The sequence below is a fragment of the Geotrypetes seraphini genome, chromosome 3, assembly GCF_902459505.1.
Source record: "Geotrypetes seraphini chromosome 3, aGeoSer1.1, whole genome shotgun sequence".
Lineage (NCBI taxonomy): Eukaryota > Metazoa > Chordata > Amphibia > Gymnophiona > Dermophiidae > Geotrypetes > Geotrypetes seraphini.
Window position 1 is genome coordinate 349733209 of NC_047086.1, and position 15190 is coordinate 349748398.

The window sequence follows — 15190 nt, forward strand, 5'->3', positions numbered from 1 at the left end:
AGCAGGAGTAATGCCTTTGACTTCACCTCCTATTTTATCACTGTAGATATAAACTCCTCCCTCCGTATTCGCAGTTTCAGCATTCGCGGTTTCGATTTTTCACGGTTTTTAGCTTGCTGGCTCCTCCCCTCAAATTACATCAGCTTGCACAGAGAAATCGCTGATTCACAGCACTTTCTTCACCGTGTTTTGCCTCTCCTTCAGAAACAGGCCAGGTCTCCTACCATGTTATTTGCGGTTTTACCATATTCACGATGGTTTTTAATAGAAAACAACAAATAACATATAAAAAAGTTATTCGTGGTTTTTCAGTATTTGCGGTTCTGTTAATCCCCTATCACAGCGAATACGGAGGGAGAAGTGTATGTAAGAGTTTCTCCCTTTCAAGGGCAATTGTATAACAAGGCACCTGTGTGGAGCCTATTCTATAAGGAAACTAGGCACCTGCTTTCCTTTTATAGAATACTAGTGTAACCAGGTATACCGTATATGTGCATATGTGATGGGGCTTAATCAGCCACAGAACTTTTGTAAATGTTCACACCTAGATTTGGGAGATATGCATGTAACTTATAGAACACTATAAGTTACTTATATAAGTGGGTGCCCTGCCCATGTTCTGTCCAGACTACTCCCACCTGCAAAATACACATACATACCTGGATAACTGGCATTTACACACCAACACGGATTTACCAGGGGAAGGTCCTGACAATCTAATCTGATTGACTTCTTTGACTGGGTGACCAGTCATCTGGATGCCGGGGAGTCACTGGACGTGATATATTTGGACTTCAGCAAAGCTTTCGATAGCATCCCACACCGCAGGCTGTTGAACAAACTAAAATTGATGGGATTAGGAGATACATTCACTACATGGATAGGGGATTGGCTAGATGGTAGGCTTCAAAGGGTGATGGTAAACGGTACCCCTTCCAAAACGTCAGCAGTGACGAGTGGAGTACCTCAGGGCTCCGTCTTAGGGCCGATTCTATTCAATTTATTCATAGGAGATTTGACCCAAGGGCTTAGAGGAAAAGTATCACTGTTTATCGACGATGCCAAACTATGCAACATAGACAAAAGCAGTGTGCCTGACTTTATGACGCAGGACCTACGGCAGCTGGAACAGTGGTCATCAACTTGGCAGCTAGGCTTCAATGCTAAAAAATGTAAAGTAATGCATCTAGGCAAAAAAAATCCACACACAACTTACACACTAAATGGTGAAACCTTGTCCAGGACCACGGTGGAACGTGATTTAGGAGTGATCATTAGCAATGATATGAAGGCTGCCAATCATGTGGAGAAGGCTTCTTCCAAGGCAAGACAAATGATGGGCTGCATCCGTAGGGGTTTTGTCAGCAGAAAACCTGAAGTCATAATGCCACTGTACAGATCCATGGTGAGACCTCATCTCGAGTATTGTGTTCAATTCTGGAGACCACACTACCGGAAAGATGTGTTGAGAATTGAGTCAGTTCAGCGAATGGCTACCAGGATGGTCTTGGGGCTCAGGGATCTCACGTATGAAGAAAGGCTAAAAAAACTGCGGATGTACTCACTGGAGGAGCGAAGAGAGAGGGGGGACATGATTGAGACCTTTAAGTGTATCACGGGGCGTATAGAGGTGAAAGATAATATCTTCAGTCTTACAGGGCCCTCGGTAACCAGAGGACACTCGCTGAAAATCAGGGGAGGGAAATTTCAAGGTGATGCTAGAAAGTACTTCTTCACCGAAAGGGTGGTCGATCATTGGAACGAGCTGCCTCAGCAGGTGATTGAGGCCAACAGCGTGTCAGATTTTAAGAGAAAATGGGATATTCACGTGGGATCAATAGGGGAGTAAAAGTCAGGGAGTGGGTCATTGGTATGGGCTGACTCGATGGGCTATGGCCCTTTTCTGCCGTCAATTTCTATGTTTCTATAAGTGTGTCACACCCGTATATGTTGACATTCAGGTCATTTACACATATATTTTCAATGTAAAAGCTAGTGCCTTTTTCATGGAATTACTTTGTGTCTATGGTGGGGACAGGAGGGTTAGTACATCTGGCCCTTATTGACCAGAAACTAATTTTCCTTGTTGGGTAATATTTTTTTGACCTTGGTGGTTTTTCTTGCTCCTCATTTTTGAAGATTAAAGCCCAGCACTTTCTATGAATTCAAGGAAAACAAAGCACAGGCAGAAACAAGCGCTCTGAGAGATGGAATGAGCTTTGCTGCTTTCTGCTGCTGTTAAATAATCTCATCGGTGAGGGGAGCTTTAGAACTGCTGCACTGAGACAAGGCAGCAAATGGCTGAACAGTAACGGCAACAGCTAAAACGACCCTTATAAGCACCAATTAAGAAAATGGCTTGATTTGATTTTCATTACAGCCTTTGAATTACTGCTCTCACTATTTAGATGAACTTTTAAGTGCAGCAGCCCGCCTGCTTCGATGAAATATTTGATTGAGGATACATTGGATGTAAATGGAAAATTAATTACCAAAGCTGTCGCTTGTTGACCAGCTCTTAACACTTGAGTAGAAGGGTAAAGTCTTTAGCTACTTTGGTGACTTAAGGCCATGAAATAGAACTTTGCTTAAGGTTTTGCTTTTTGATGTGAAAATCATTGGATTTATTTTAGTTCAAGCGATGACAATTGCTAGTCTTTCCTTGTATGACCTGTTTAATCATAATATTGTAGGGTTTACAGTTAAACTTATTTATCACACAGAAACAACTGTTTAGTTTGTCTTTAATCTAGCTTTCTTACTGATGTATCCTTTGTTTTTATTATAATGAAGGGAAGTTTTCACAGTGCGAACTGACGAGCTTAGGAGTTAATTAGATCAGAAGATTTGAAAATTTGCCACCATTAAGTGACTCAACAGGGCTACTGCTAGGAGAAGGCCCTTCTCTGAAGTGACCATCCAGCTGCTTCCTTTCTAATGACCTACAGCCAAACAGTAGCTTATTTCTGCTGCTTCTGGAGCAATAGAAGTGGGCTGGCACCACAGATGGTTGTCCTTGCAAACTTCTTCCAACTGACTCATGTTTTAAAATATCACTTTCAACTATATTTAATCACTGCAAACATAAGCAATGGAATGGGGTGGACCACTGGGCCAGTGTCCTGACTAATATTTTGCCCAACACAGCATTAGCCACTAGAGAGCTAGGGGACGAGGCTTGGGATTGGTTTGGCTCCTCCAACCATAAAGGTGTTCTGCTGCCCCTGGCTGCAAAAACTGGGCAGTTTATAAAATGGATTCAGGTTAGAGGAGCCAACGAAGAGACTGATATAAAGTAATAGCATGTTGGAGGCTCAGCATACAGCTTAGTGTGGGTTCTGTAATAACTGCCCTATAAGCAGATGAGTTTGGATTCCCAAGAACATTGTGTGCAAAGAGTTGCTAGATATCGACTCATTCTTTATTTAAGTCCAGTGATAATAGACATTTAGCTGCTAAACCTGGATGCAAAGAAGAGCACACAAGACCTCAAAGATATAACACCTGGTTATTTTATGCTGAAGGTTTAGCACATGGTTGGAGGAGGAATTAAATATTAATTCACTTTTTAGTGGTAGTCTTAGTAAGGGATTTTTCTTGTACCAGTATGAACTATCTGCAACATTAAAAAAAAAATGATATGGGCAATTTAGTGAATAAAATGAGGGGGGAAATGGCAGTGGGATGAGACGCAGAAATGATTACTTGGCTGAATAAATGATTACATTTTTAGTGGGTAGGCCAGATCTTGTTTCACGGAAGCAATTTTATCTGCAATTTCCATCTCCGAAGGCAATCAAGTTATTTACTCATTGGAATGCTTTATTTTATTTTTTATCAGGCTCCTTTAGTTTGGAATGAACTTCCCATTTTAGCATGATCAGAGGGTTGTTATATAGTTTTTAGAAAACTTCATAAAACATTTTTGTTCAAGAACATTGATGCCTTATTCTGTTTGTAACTGCATATCTGTCATTATGTTCTAACTGGGTTTATTAGTAGAATATAATGTTTTTGTCATCTGCCTAGAACTTGTAAGGGTTTTGGTGTAATACAAATTGGAATGTAATGTACTGCAGATGTGAAATGATGGGCCATGTGCTTGACTGTAGAAATTTGCATATTATAATATTTATGTGTGGCATATACAGCTCTTGTGAAATAGGACTGCTAGTCTTGGCCAGAGGGTAAAACTCTCATTAGCCACGAGGGTTGTAGTGATCCCTCTATTTTGTTTTCATGCTTCACCTCCCATCACTCCGGGATGAGCTCCACCTCTTCAGTCTTACTTTCTACAAGTGAGGAGTAGGGAGCCTGTCTGTTCTGCTCGAGTTTAATCTTTATTATTTTTAGGTTTTTTATTATTTGTTTGGAGGCTTTTGGTGTTGCAGAGGATCCCAGTCACCCCGGGGTATCTCTGGCTGTGAGAAGATGGGCTGAGGTCTGTAGCCCACAGGCACATGCCTCGCATGATTCCTGTGTGGCTAGTCTGCAACAGTAGAGCTCAGAGTCCATATCCCTTGGAAGCAATCTTGCCCCAGGTTCATCAGCGGTGGGCTTGAGTAGCGCCCCAGGTTCTGTCCAAAGTGGGTTTGAGCGCAGACTGAGCAGTTCCTGTGGTGATTTTATTCAGGATCGGGACTGACTGCATTCTTTTCTCCACGACATTGCGTAGCTTCGGTGGGGGTCTGCGAATCCAGGTCCACAGGACCCTCTAGGCAACCTGGGTAGTGGATTGCTCCCGAATTCATACACATGATGTATGAAGCCTTTTTATGTTTCAAAAGCTGACCTAATCTTGCGGGGGACTTAGCCATGGTTTTCAGAAAAAGGTGCAGGGTCCACCTCAAAGAGCTATGCAGATATCATGGGGATTCAGAGGATGTAGGTTCAGAGTCCATGCCTTTAATTTCTCATACAGGTCCTCAGCTCTTGGAGATTCAGTATCCCAGCTGTGGGGGGAAGGGGGGGGGGTCTGACCAAGATCAGGTGGCAACACTGGATTTTGGAGATGACACGAGGATGCAAAGGTTGTTCAAACCATCCAGCCTACAAGGTTTAATTGTGGAGGTGCTCCAGAAATTAAAGTTGGAGCTGCCTCAAGCCTCTATGGCTCAGTTCTCGCTCATGTGCAGCACTAAGGAACAGAATACTTGTTTTCCTTCACATCCAGAGATCACCAACAGTGTTAACAGATCACTGGGGTATTCCTGAGGGTCCCTTAGTGGTAACTAAGTACATGGCTAAGCTCTACGCTGAGTTCCAGCAGCGGTTTGCTATGCCAAAAATGAATTTGCTGATGGCTCAGGTTCTGAAGCAAATTTCACTCCCTAGTGAAGGGGAAGTAGTCCTCAAGTACACACAAGACTGTTGGATAGGCTTTGTCATCAAAAGAGTTGAGGCTGCTGCGCTGGGACTGAAAGCAGCAGTATCTTATATTGCCTGGACATGCCACTCTTGGCTAAGCTGTTCTCCAGATCTGGACAGCAACGCTAACCCCCAATTCCTCTTGGAGGGGGTTGATTGTGTTTCAGATGCTCTTTTTGACCTTTTCAGGGTCCTGAGCAAGGTCTCAGCTTATGCCATCTCTACCCACAGGACGCTCTGGATTAGGCAGTGGACGAGAGACTCAGCAACCAAGGAGACTCTGAGCAAACTCCCCTTTCAAGACTAGTGGCTCTTTGCCAAGGGTCTGGACAATCTCATGGCTAGTGTGATGGATTGTAAACTGAAATCCATACCAGATAGTAGACCCTGGAATGTGAGGGGATCAGGTAGAAGAAATTTTCATGGCTCCTGCTGGATTTGCTAGTATTTGGGAGCGTTCTCCAGTCAGAGGATATTCTAGGGCCAGAGACAAAGGTTCAGAAGCACCAGGCATCCCCAAGTGTCCGTATCCCGTTCCTCTGCAGCTTCCAAGTAAAAGCAATGATTCTAGGACAGTGGTCATTCCCCCGAGGGGTGGGGGGGGGGGGGCAGGCTGGCAGAGCACTGGAAGGCTTAGACACAGTGGATGCTGGAGGTCATTTGGGAGGGGTACAAGGTAGAATTCTACTGGCCCATCCTGGACCTCCTTTTTTTTTCTTCCCCGGTAGATAAGCCAGAAAAGATGGGCCGAGTGCGGGCTCATTGCTCTAGGAGTCATAGAGGCAGTACCACAAGGAGAATGGGACTTGGGCAGATACTCCATATACTTAATCATTCCCAAAAGAGACTCAGAAGACTGGAGACCAATTCTGGATCTAAAATCAGTCAATTCATCTCTCAAGATTCCCTGATTCTACATGGAAATGGTGCAGCCTTGGTTGCACAGAGGGGAATATCTTGCCTCTCTACTGTACTACCCAGCCTTGCCCTTTGTGACTGTATTGCATAGTATTGTATTGTATTGCCAAATGTACTGCCCAATGTAACTTCTGTGAATGTTGGCTTGTAACCCATTCTGAGCTCCCGGGAGGAAGGGATAGAAATTGAATTAAATAAATATTCACATCTTTCCAGCTCACAGAAATTTCTTAATATTCCATATTCTGGACAAGCATTTCCAATTCTCTGCTCTCCCATTTGGCCTAGTAACTTCACCTCAAACCTTACCAAGTTGATGGTGGTGGTGGCAGTGCACCTCTGCAAGTTGGGAATTCAGGTGCATTCTTATAAGGACTATGAGCACATAAGAGCTTTCTCAAGGGATGAGGGAGCAACAGTGGTGGATCAAGCAGTGCAGCTTCCACGGATGTTGGGCTGGGTAGTCCCAGGTATTCCACGAAGACCTGGAATACCTGGGAATCTGTTTTGAGACAAAACGGAAGAGGGTCTTCCTTCCAGAAGCATGCAAATTGAAGCTCGTGAGGCAAATTCGGGAGATTCCATGCAGCGTCTGCTTCCCCACTTCAATGTAGTGTCTGGAGGGAGGAGGCTGCTGGATTGCTAGGAAGGCTGCTGACCAGGAGGGGAAGCAATGCACAACAGATACTTTACTGCGGGAACAAGGCCTTTCACTGCTCCATGGGGCGGTGGATGGCCTTGTCCCCCTACCCGTGGCTACCAATCTTTTTTTCGCCCGTTCCCATGGGTCACTTGCAAAGTTGCATCATCCTAGACAGAGTCTAGAGTAGAGAATGACATGGGGAAAAAATTTGTCCCCATCCCCGCCCCATCCCCGTGACCACCATCCCTGTCCCTGCCCCATCCCCGCAACCAGTGCCCCCTCTCCGCGACCACTGTCCCTGCCCCGTCCCCATCCCCATCCCCACGACTACTATCCTCGCAGCATCCTTACAAGCCTCTACTGCAATATTTAGATTATTCCTTCCTTATAAATCAAAGTTCTGGCTGCTGAACTAGAGAAAGAGATGTTCAGCTGGCAGGGCTTTGTTTATAAATTTTTATCAACACAACTAATGTACTACTTTATCATAAAGCAATAAAATAAGGAAATAAATAAATAGAAATTTTTTTTTCTACCTTTGTTGTCTGGTTTCTGCTTTCCTCATCTTCTCATTCAATTCCTTCCAACCGCTGTCTTCTCTCAGCATTTTCCATTTATTCTGTTACTGTGCCTCTTCCTTCACCCCCCCCCCTCCAATTGGTCTGGCACCCATCTTCTTCCCTCCGCTCCCCCCATAGTCTGGCATCTCTGTATTCTTCCCTTCCAGCGACTTATCCCCACTCTCTGTTCCCTTCAGCGTCTTCTCCCCACCACCACCACCACCCTTCCCTCTCACCACCTCATCGCCCTTCAGCATCCCTCGCACAGCCCGAGAATCTCCCTCCATCCCCCTTACCTTTGCGGCGTGTTAGTAAAGTAACTTGCAGAAGCCTGCCGAGCCTGCCTGCTTTACTACAATTACTAATCATTTCTATAACACTACTAGACAGATGCAGATTGAGCAACATCCCGTGGTGATGATTTCTTTATTTATTTACAAAGTTTCAAGTTTATTAAATTTTGATTTTACGCAATATCCAATATTTCAATGCGTATTACATAATTATAAAAGCCAGGGATGACAAATACAAATACAAATAAGACTATTATACAGACTAATCATTATATTCTATTAATACAAACTGAAACAAGTAGGTAAAAGGCAGAAATACAATTTATACAATTTATAAAATTAATTAAAAAAAAAAAAGAAAGAAAGAAATAAAAAAACATTTAAGGTTTGTACATAAGGATAGGGTCAATTTAGAAAAAAAGAAAAAAATTATGAAGAAAATTAATTGATAGAAAGAGCTTCAGTTATTTTAAAATGATTCATGGGAAGAGGTAATTTTAGGAATAATTAATCAGTTTGAAAGTAGATAGTTTTAATATGAAGAATAAATAAAAATCCAAATTAGTATTAATGATCTTTTGAATGAAGGGAAAGTCTTCTAGCCCACGCGATCCACAACTCTAGGCAGGTAATAAGTGCTTTATATACTGTTCTTTAGCCTTGTTATGCTAAAATAAGGCACTGGTGTATGTTAGCTGTCAACGTGGGAGCTTATTTTGATTCCTTACATTGTAGTGCATTTAAGAATAAAGTACAGTTTTGAATAATTTCCCAGAGGTTGATGTGTTCTGTAATGATCTCACCTAACTACATTTTCTATGGGTTGACATTGCAAAAAAGTCATGTATTGCTGACAGTATGTGTAACATTGAAGGCCTAACGTATGCTCTTTTCATGTGTCGCAAGTCTTAGTGCACACTTACTTGAGAAACGAGGCAACAATGTCAGTTGGGTACTATATATAACTAAAGATTTTTGTTAATTGAAACGGTGTATCTCTGCCAACTGAAATGATAGAAAGATGTGGTTTGTTGCATTTGAATCAGCATCTTCTTGATTACTTAGCTGCTGAATAACTCAATTTCTAAGACTTAGGGCCTGTTTTACAAAGCCGCGTTAGCAGCTGCAGCGCGGTAACGGCCCAGAAGACCATAGAGCGCGACTTTGTAAAACAGGCCCTTAGTCCTTTTTCTTGGATTATGACACATATATGAAAGCAGATTAAACACAGACAAAGACCAAGGTCTGGCAGGCATAACACTTTTCTCTCATTCCGTTTAGGTGAATCAAGTCCAACTCAACGAGAAGCAGTGAAGAAGAAGACTGCAGAATACCTTATACGAGCAGAAAGAATTTCCAGCTTGTGTCGGAAAACCTCTGTGGAAGATAGTTCTGCTGGCAGGGTATGTATAATTTGTGCACCACCCATCTCTTCTTCCCTTTTGCCTTATCTGTTTTTGTTTCCTGTACTAAAATATCTAGGGATACAGTTGCCATTAAAACTTCTATTTAAGATAAATGAAATTTTAGTTGCTTGAAAGTATGTACGAGTATGTATAGATTTAACCTTGCAAAATTGATGTTTTGGTGAGTCTTACTGGGAGCATGTACACATCTCCCTCAATATTCACGGGGGATGCGGGCAGAACATAGCCGTGAATACCGAAAAATCGCGAATAACTTTTTGCATGTTATTCCCAGTTTTTCGGTAAAATAGACCTGAAAAAGATAATAAACTGTGAATAACCCAACCTGTGATTTGCTCCGTACAACGCCGGGAGCAGCGATTTCCAATGTGAAATGCCGGGTTCAGTGATGAAAATTAGGGAGCAGAGTCAGCAGCCGAAAAATCGCGAGTAAGTAAATTTGCAGATACGGAAACTGCGGATATGGAGGGAGAAGTGTATTAGATGTCCTCATACAATTTGCATTTTCATGCTACTATCACTTCTAACTTTACACCTTAGTTTAACCACATAATTCCCCGCTTTAAAAAAAATTAAATTTAGGACAATTTTTCGTGTTTGTAAAACTGGATTGTTGTGTTCAGACTTTTGTGACAAGATATTATTGAGAGTATGAGTTGTCCGACTTCATTTTCTGTAAAGAACATTTCCTTGTTACAGGTCCAATTGTATATGTATGAGGTAATATTTGTGATATAACAAGATCAGCATAGAAGTTTAGGGTACAATAGATCAACATTCCTACCTGGGATATAATTGTGAATAATTTGGACTAGAGAAATTGTTCTAGAACAAAAATATAATTAAAACAAAACAGAACTACTTCAACATAGTCTCAGCTGACATGGCTACCACACCATTTTACTCAAGCGTATTCTTAGAACTTAATCATGTATTTGGAGAACCCTGCATATATTTTTTCAGAAAGGGGAAAACCTTTTTTTTTAAGGTTTTTAGTTTAATTTCATTCAAATGCACATTATAGATAATTGCAGAGGTTCAATAAAGATCAAATATATTTTGAACTCTTGTCTAGCTAATGCTAGACTGGGGAAAACATATAGCTTAGTCCAAAGGTGGGCAACTCCAGTCCTTGAGGGCCTGAATCCAGTCGGGTTTTCAGGATTTTCCCAATGAATATGCATTGAAACCAGTGCATGAAAAGAGATCTCATGCATATTCATTGGGGAAATCCTGAAAACCCGACTGGATTCTGGCCCTCGAGGACCGGAGCTGCCCACCCCTGGCTTAGCCCCACTGTTCATAAGTTACCGTAGTCCTGTGGCAGACTCCTTTTTGAACCTGATGGAGCCAGAAGGGAACTTCAGGGAAGGGGGAAAGAGGGCTGCCACTCTTGAGGTTTTTGCTGGTTGCTGAGCAATGCTGAGGGTTTGTCCTAGAAGATACTGCCTTCTGGTTCTTGGGGGTAGATGAGTATAAAACGCACATCAGGCATGCCATGGTGTGTGGCTGGGAAGAGAGACTGGGAAGTAATAAAAGGAGGAGGTTTGATATACAAGGGAAAGATATGTTAAAAATAATTACTTCTGTGTTATTGTTCATGTCTTTATCACTTGACAGTGTTCATTGTTCTGCATCAAACACACGACTGCCTTTTTGAAAGTGCTGGGAATGGCTCCAAAAGTTAATGCAGAGGTTTTGCACATAATGCACCTTATCTTCTGTTAGGTGCAAAACCTTAGCACAAGTTGAGAAATAGCCCCCCTTAATATACTGAAGCAATCCAATTCGTTCTTAGTTGAGCACTTTTTTTTTCTCTAGAAGTGCCACTTGAAATGGTGACTCATCTTCTCCTTCCTAAATGGCAGATGTAATTAATTTTTGGTGATTTTTTTTTTTCATTTCAGTAGTTCTGCTCTTTAATTAACTGCCTAGCACTATAAGCTACATCAACTCCCTGTTTTCCATGTTCTTCTGATTTATTTACTTGCAACCTTAACAGTGAGGACAAACACAAAACTTCACCTTTCATCTTCACTCTCTCTGATTTATGATAAATTTAGTTTCCTTCGGCCTGGCATTTGCTTCAGCAGGCAGTCTTCCTTCAAGTGCCTCTCTGATTGATGTCTAATCTTTGATATCTTCCATTAGCCTCTGGGATCACTAAGTTCAAGGCCCTCTTGGAACCTAAGGAGCCCTGCCGAGGAACTGAAGGCCTTTAGAGTCCTTGGGGTGATTGGCAAGGTAATTCTTCTGTGTCTTTTTGAGAGTTCAGTGGTAAATCGACTTCATGCTGGCATTCTGTCTTTGAAGCCCTGGATCTTGAGGATATGAAACAAAAGGGAAAAATGACTCAAATGCATCTGCACTTTAAAATAACAAAAGCCACAGAAAAAAAATAAGCTTTTATGTAAGCAATTCATGTAAGGTCATGCAAAATGTATTTGAGCTAAAGGACAAGGTGCATGTTTAGTGCTGTTCAGCAGCATAAGGCCAGACTTTAAAAAGAGTCTTTGTTATAGTTGTTCTAAAGAGAACAGTGAAATACATTTTTGATTTGTTCTCTTGAATTGATTAATGGTTGGAATATGCAACCAAATAATTTGTTTTCACATTCAGCAATTAAGAGCAAGGCACAGATTTGAGAGGAAACCTCCATGGAAAAACTGTTTGCTCTCACCTTTGTCTTCGAAAGTCCAAGTTGAGGCAGACATCTGGAAACAAGTCAAACCAATTTCTGTTTGGTGTACGGTACGAACAGTCTTCATACAGTGGGGGACTATTTAACATTTCCTGGCAGGTGCAAAATAAGGCTCAGCTGCTTTTCGGAAAAATGTAACGGAGGCAGGACCCAACCAGGAAGTAGTGAAAGTGAAAGCAGTATGACACTGTGTGGCTTATGAATCTGTCACATTTTTTCTAGATATTTCTTGCTATTTACATCATAAACTTTTGAAAACTCATTAGCCTGATATTCAGAAGCACTTATTGGGGCACCAGCCTCTGCAGTTTTCAGCAGCATTAATTATTATTAGGATTTATTTAGTGCCTTTTTGAAGGAATTCACTCAAGGGTGGTATAAAGCAAGAATAAGTCAAACATAAGCTATAGAGAATTATAGCAGGAAAAAATAGTCAAACAACAATATAAAGTATGGCATAGTATGCTACGTTGCATCATCAACAAAGTATGCAATAAAATATTTTAAAAGACAACATAGGGCCTAAGCAAAGATAGAACATATAAATAGATAACATAGAGTAATAGGAGTAAGGAAATAATGGAACTGATATAAAGAAAGTTGCACATGAGGTCAGAAAGTTGCTGGCATATTATCTTAACTAGGGTAGAAGTGGATAAACATGTCCTGCTATAGCAGTGGTCTCAAACTCGTGGCCTGGGGGCCACATGCGGCCCACCAGGTACTATTTTGAGGCCCTCGGTATGTTTATCATAATCACAAAAGTAAAATAAAACAGTTTCTTGATCATATGTTTCTTTAGCTATAAATTACAGTATTGTTATTAAAGGCTTAGCCAAAAGGAAAGATTTATAAACTATAAAGAGTTTTACCTCATGCAAAATTGTCATTTCTTTAATAAGACATTAACTATTTTTTTCTGAGGCCCTCCAAGTACCTACAAATCCAAAATGTGGCGCTGCTAAGGGTTTGAGTTTGAGACCACTGTGCTATAGTATGTGCACCTGGTGTCACTCCTTGTGTGTGTGACTAGCAAGTTAGATATTTCTTCCTTTAAAGGCTTTTACTTGCTTCCTGAAGTAGAGATAGTCTCACGTTAAGCAGGGAGAGCATTTCAAAGTGTGGGGGCTAGTTATTTATTTATTTAAAACAAGCTTATATACCCCCAAGTTTGGTGAACCATTCTATGCAGTATACAATATGGCCATACCCAATTTATGAAAACAAATTTGAAAAACAATAGTAAATTACATAGATGAACATCATTAAAACATAAAAATTTCATGCAAATGCTTCCCAAAATAAACAAGCCTTTAACTATTTTCAAAATTTTTTACTGTCAATTTCTATTTTAACTTCATCTGCCAGGCTTTTCCAAATGTGAGGCTCAGCAATTTGAAAACACTATCAATCTTGTAGCTGAGATTTTTTTTGTGCCATTTTCAAGGATGGAACTGCCAGCAAAGTAGTGGAATCAGATCGCAAGCCTCACCGTTGCTATTACCAGCTCAATAATAATTTTATATTGACATATTTAATATTTCCCTCATACCCTTCCATATCTGCCAGAAAATTTTAAGTTTTATTCCCTTGGACTACAAAGACCTGGGGAGATATGCTTGTATCTAGAAAAAGCTGGCCAGATAAGGCTACTGAAAATGATTACTGACCACCCTGGGTGGTGATATTCTGGAATAGGATGATTCATTGCAACTACTTCATTATGGGACATTTCACTGCAGCTGTGCTGAAATGGCTGCACTCTATAAGCCCATTCTGCTGATTGGCGGACCACTTTCAATGGCAGGACGCAGGGGGCAGCATCATCTGCAGGGCCCCAGGCTTCAATCCTGGCTGGGGCACTGGGGGGGGGGGGGCTTAAGATTTGGTTTGGGGTGTGTGGAGGAGCATTGCCTCCCCAAATGAAGCATGAACTGTCCCATTCCATGCTGGGGTGTAGGATGAGTCATTGTGACCGATTCATCGCTGAAATGACTGCACTAAAATGGCCATGATGAATCATCCTAGATCTGTGATATTCAGCACTGCTGCCTTGAGAACTATCCAGACAACATAGGATAGATAAATTGCTGTCCAACAGCATGCTGAATCTGAATATCTCCACTGTCTGGATCACAGTAGTGGTCTGTGCCATATAGAGAATGACACGGAGACAAATTTTTCCCCGTTCCTGCGGGAACTCATTTTCTCGTCCCTTCCTCTGAGTTCTTTTCCTGTCCCTGCCCCATTCCTGCAAGCTCTGTCCTCATCTGCATAAGCCTCAAACACTTTAAAATCATAAGTGTTCGAGGCTTGTGTGGTTAAGGCAGATCTTACAGGAATGGGGTGGGGACAGGGACAGCGACAAAACTCACTGGGATGGGGCGAGCAAATCGAGCTCCTCTGGTGACAGGGAAAAATTTGTCCCCGTGCCATTCTCTGGTGCCATAGTTAGATATTCAATATTGATACTCAGGAATATACTGAATTTAAATGCTGTGAGGTTTAAATGTGGACTCTCATGAAGTTTAATATGAAATATAGTTATAAAACTGAACAACTACAATATTGGTACACACCACACTCAGTGAGAGGAAAAAATACCTGCCTAAGGATGAAATTTTTTGTTTATTAGGTATATGAATAGCATCTGCCGAACAGTTCAAGGGGATTTACAAATACAAAAATAAAATACAACATAGCAAACTAAAGTAATAAAATTAGTAATTAGCAAACATAATACATTAAGGAACGGAGTTGGTATCATGGGGCAGAGTGTGGGATTTGATATACTGCTTTTCTGTGATTACAATCAAAGTACAATAAAACCTTGGTTTGATAGCATACACTTCTCCCTCCGTATTCGGGGGGGGGTTAGGTGCAGAGCTGGCCCGCAAATAGGGAAAAATCGTGAATAAGTTTTTGGACTGGCTCTGACCTACCCCTGCCTCCCTCCTGCGTCCCCTGACCTTACCTGGTGGTCTAGCAGTGACACGGGGCTGGAGTGATCTTCCTACGCTCCTGCCCATTGCAGAGCTGTCATCAAAATGGCTGCTGTGAGTTCCCGTTGTATTTGCGAGTCTACAACAGGAACTCAGGGCAGCCATTTTGATGATAGCTCTGCATGGGGCAGGAGCGTAGGAAGATCGCTGCTGCCCCGCATCACCGCTAGACCACTAGGTGAGGTTCAGGCAGCCTGCAAATAGATGAAAATTAGAAAAAACTTAGAAGCACAAAAAAAATCACGAATAATTGAATTCACGAATAGGATAACTGCGAAT

The 15190-nt window shown here is 41.6% G+C and overlaps 1 protein-coding gene across 7 annotated transcripts in view; it reads left to right on the top strand.

Annotated features, from left to right (window-relative positions):
• RPS6KC1 (ribosomal protein S6 kinase C1) overlaps positions 1-15190 on the top strand; it is a 272706-nt gene that overhangs the window by 120244 nt on the left and 137272 nt on the right. For 6 of the 7 annotated variants that reach the window (XM_033936540.1, XM_033936541.1, XM_033936546.1 and 3 more), the window contains 2 exons: positions 9063-9184; positions 11360-11452. In XM_033936540.1, coding sequence (XP_033792431.1) covers positions 9063-9184; positions 11360-11452 — 215 coding nt within the window. The remainder of the gene's footprint in view (positions 1-9062; positions 9185-11359; positions 11453-15190) is intronic. The other variant, XM_033936545.1, reaches the window with a different exon arrangement.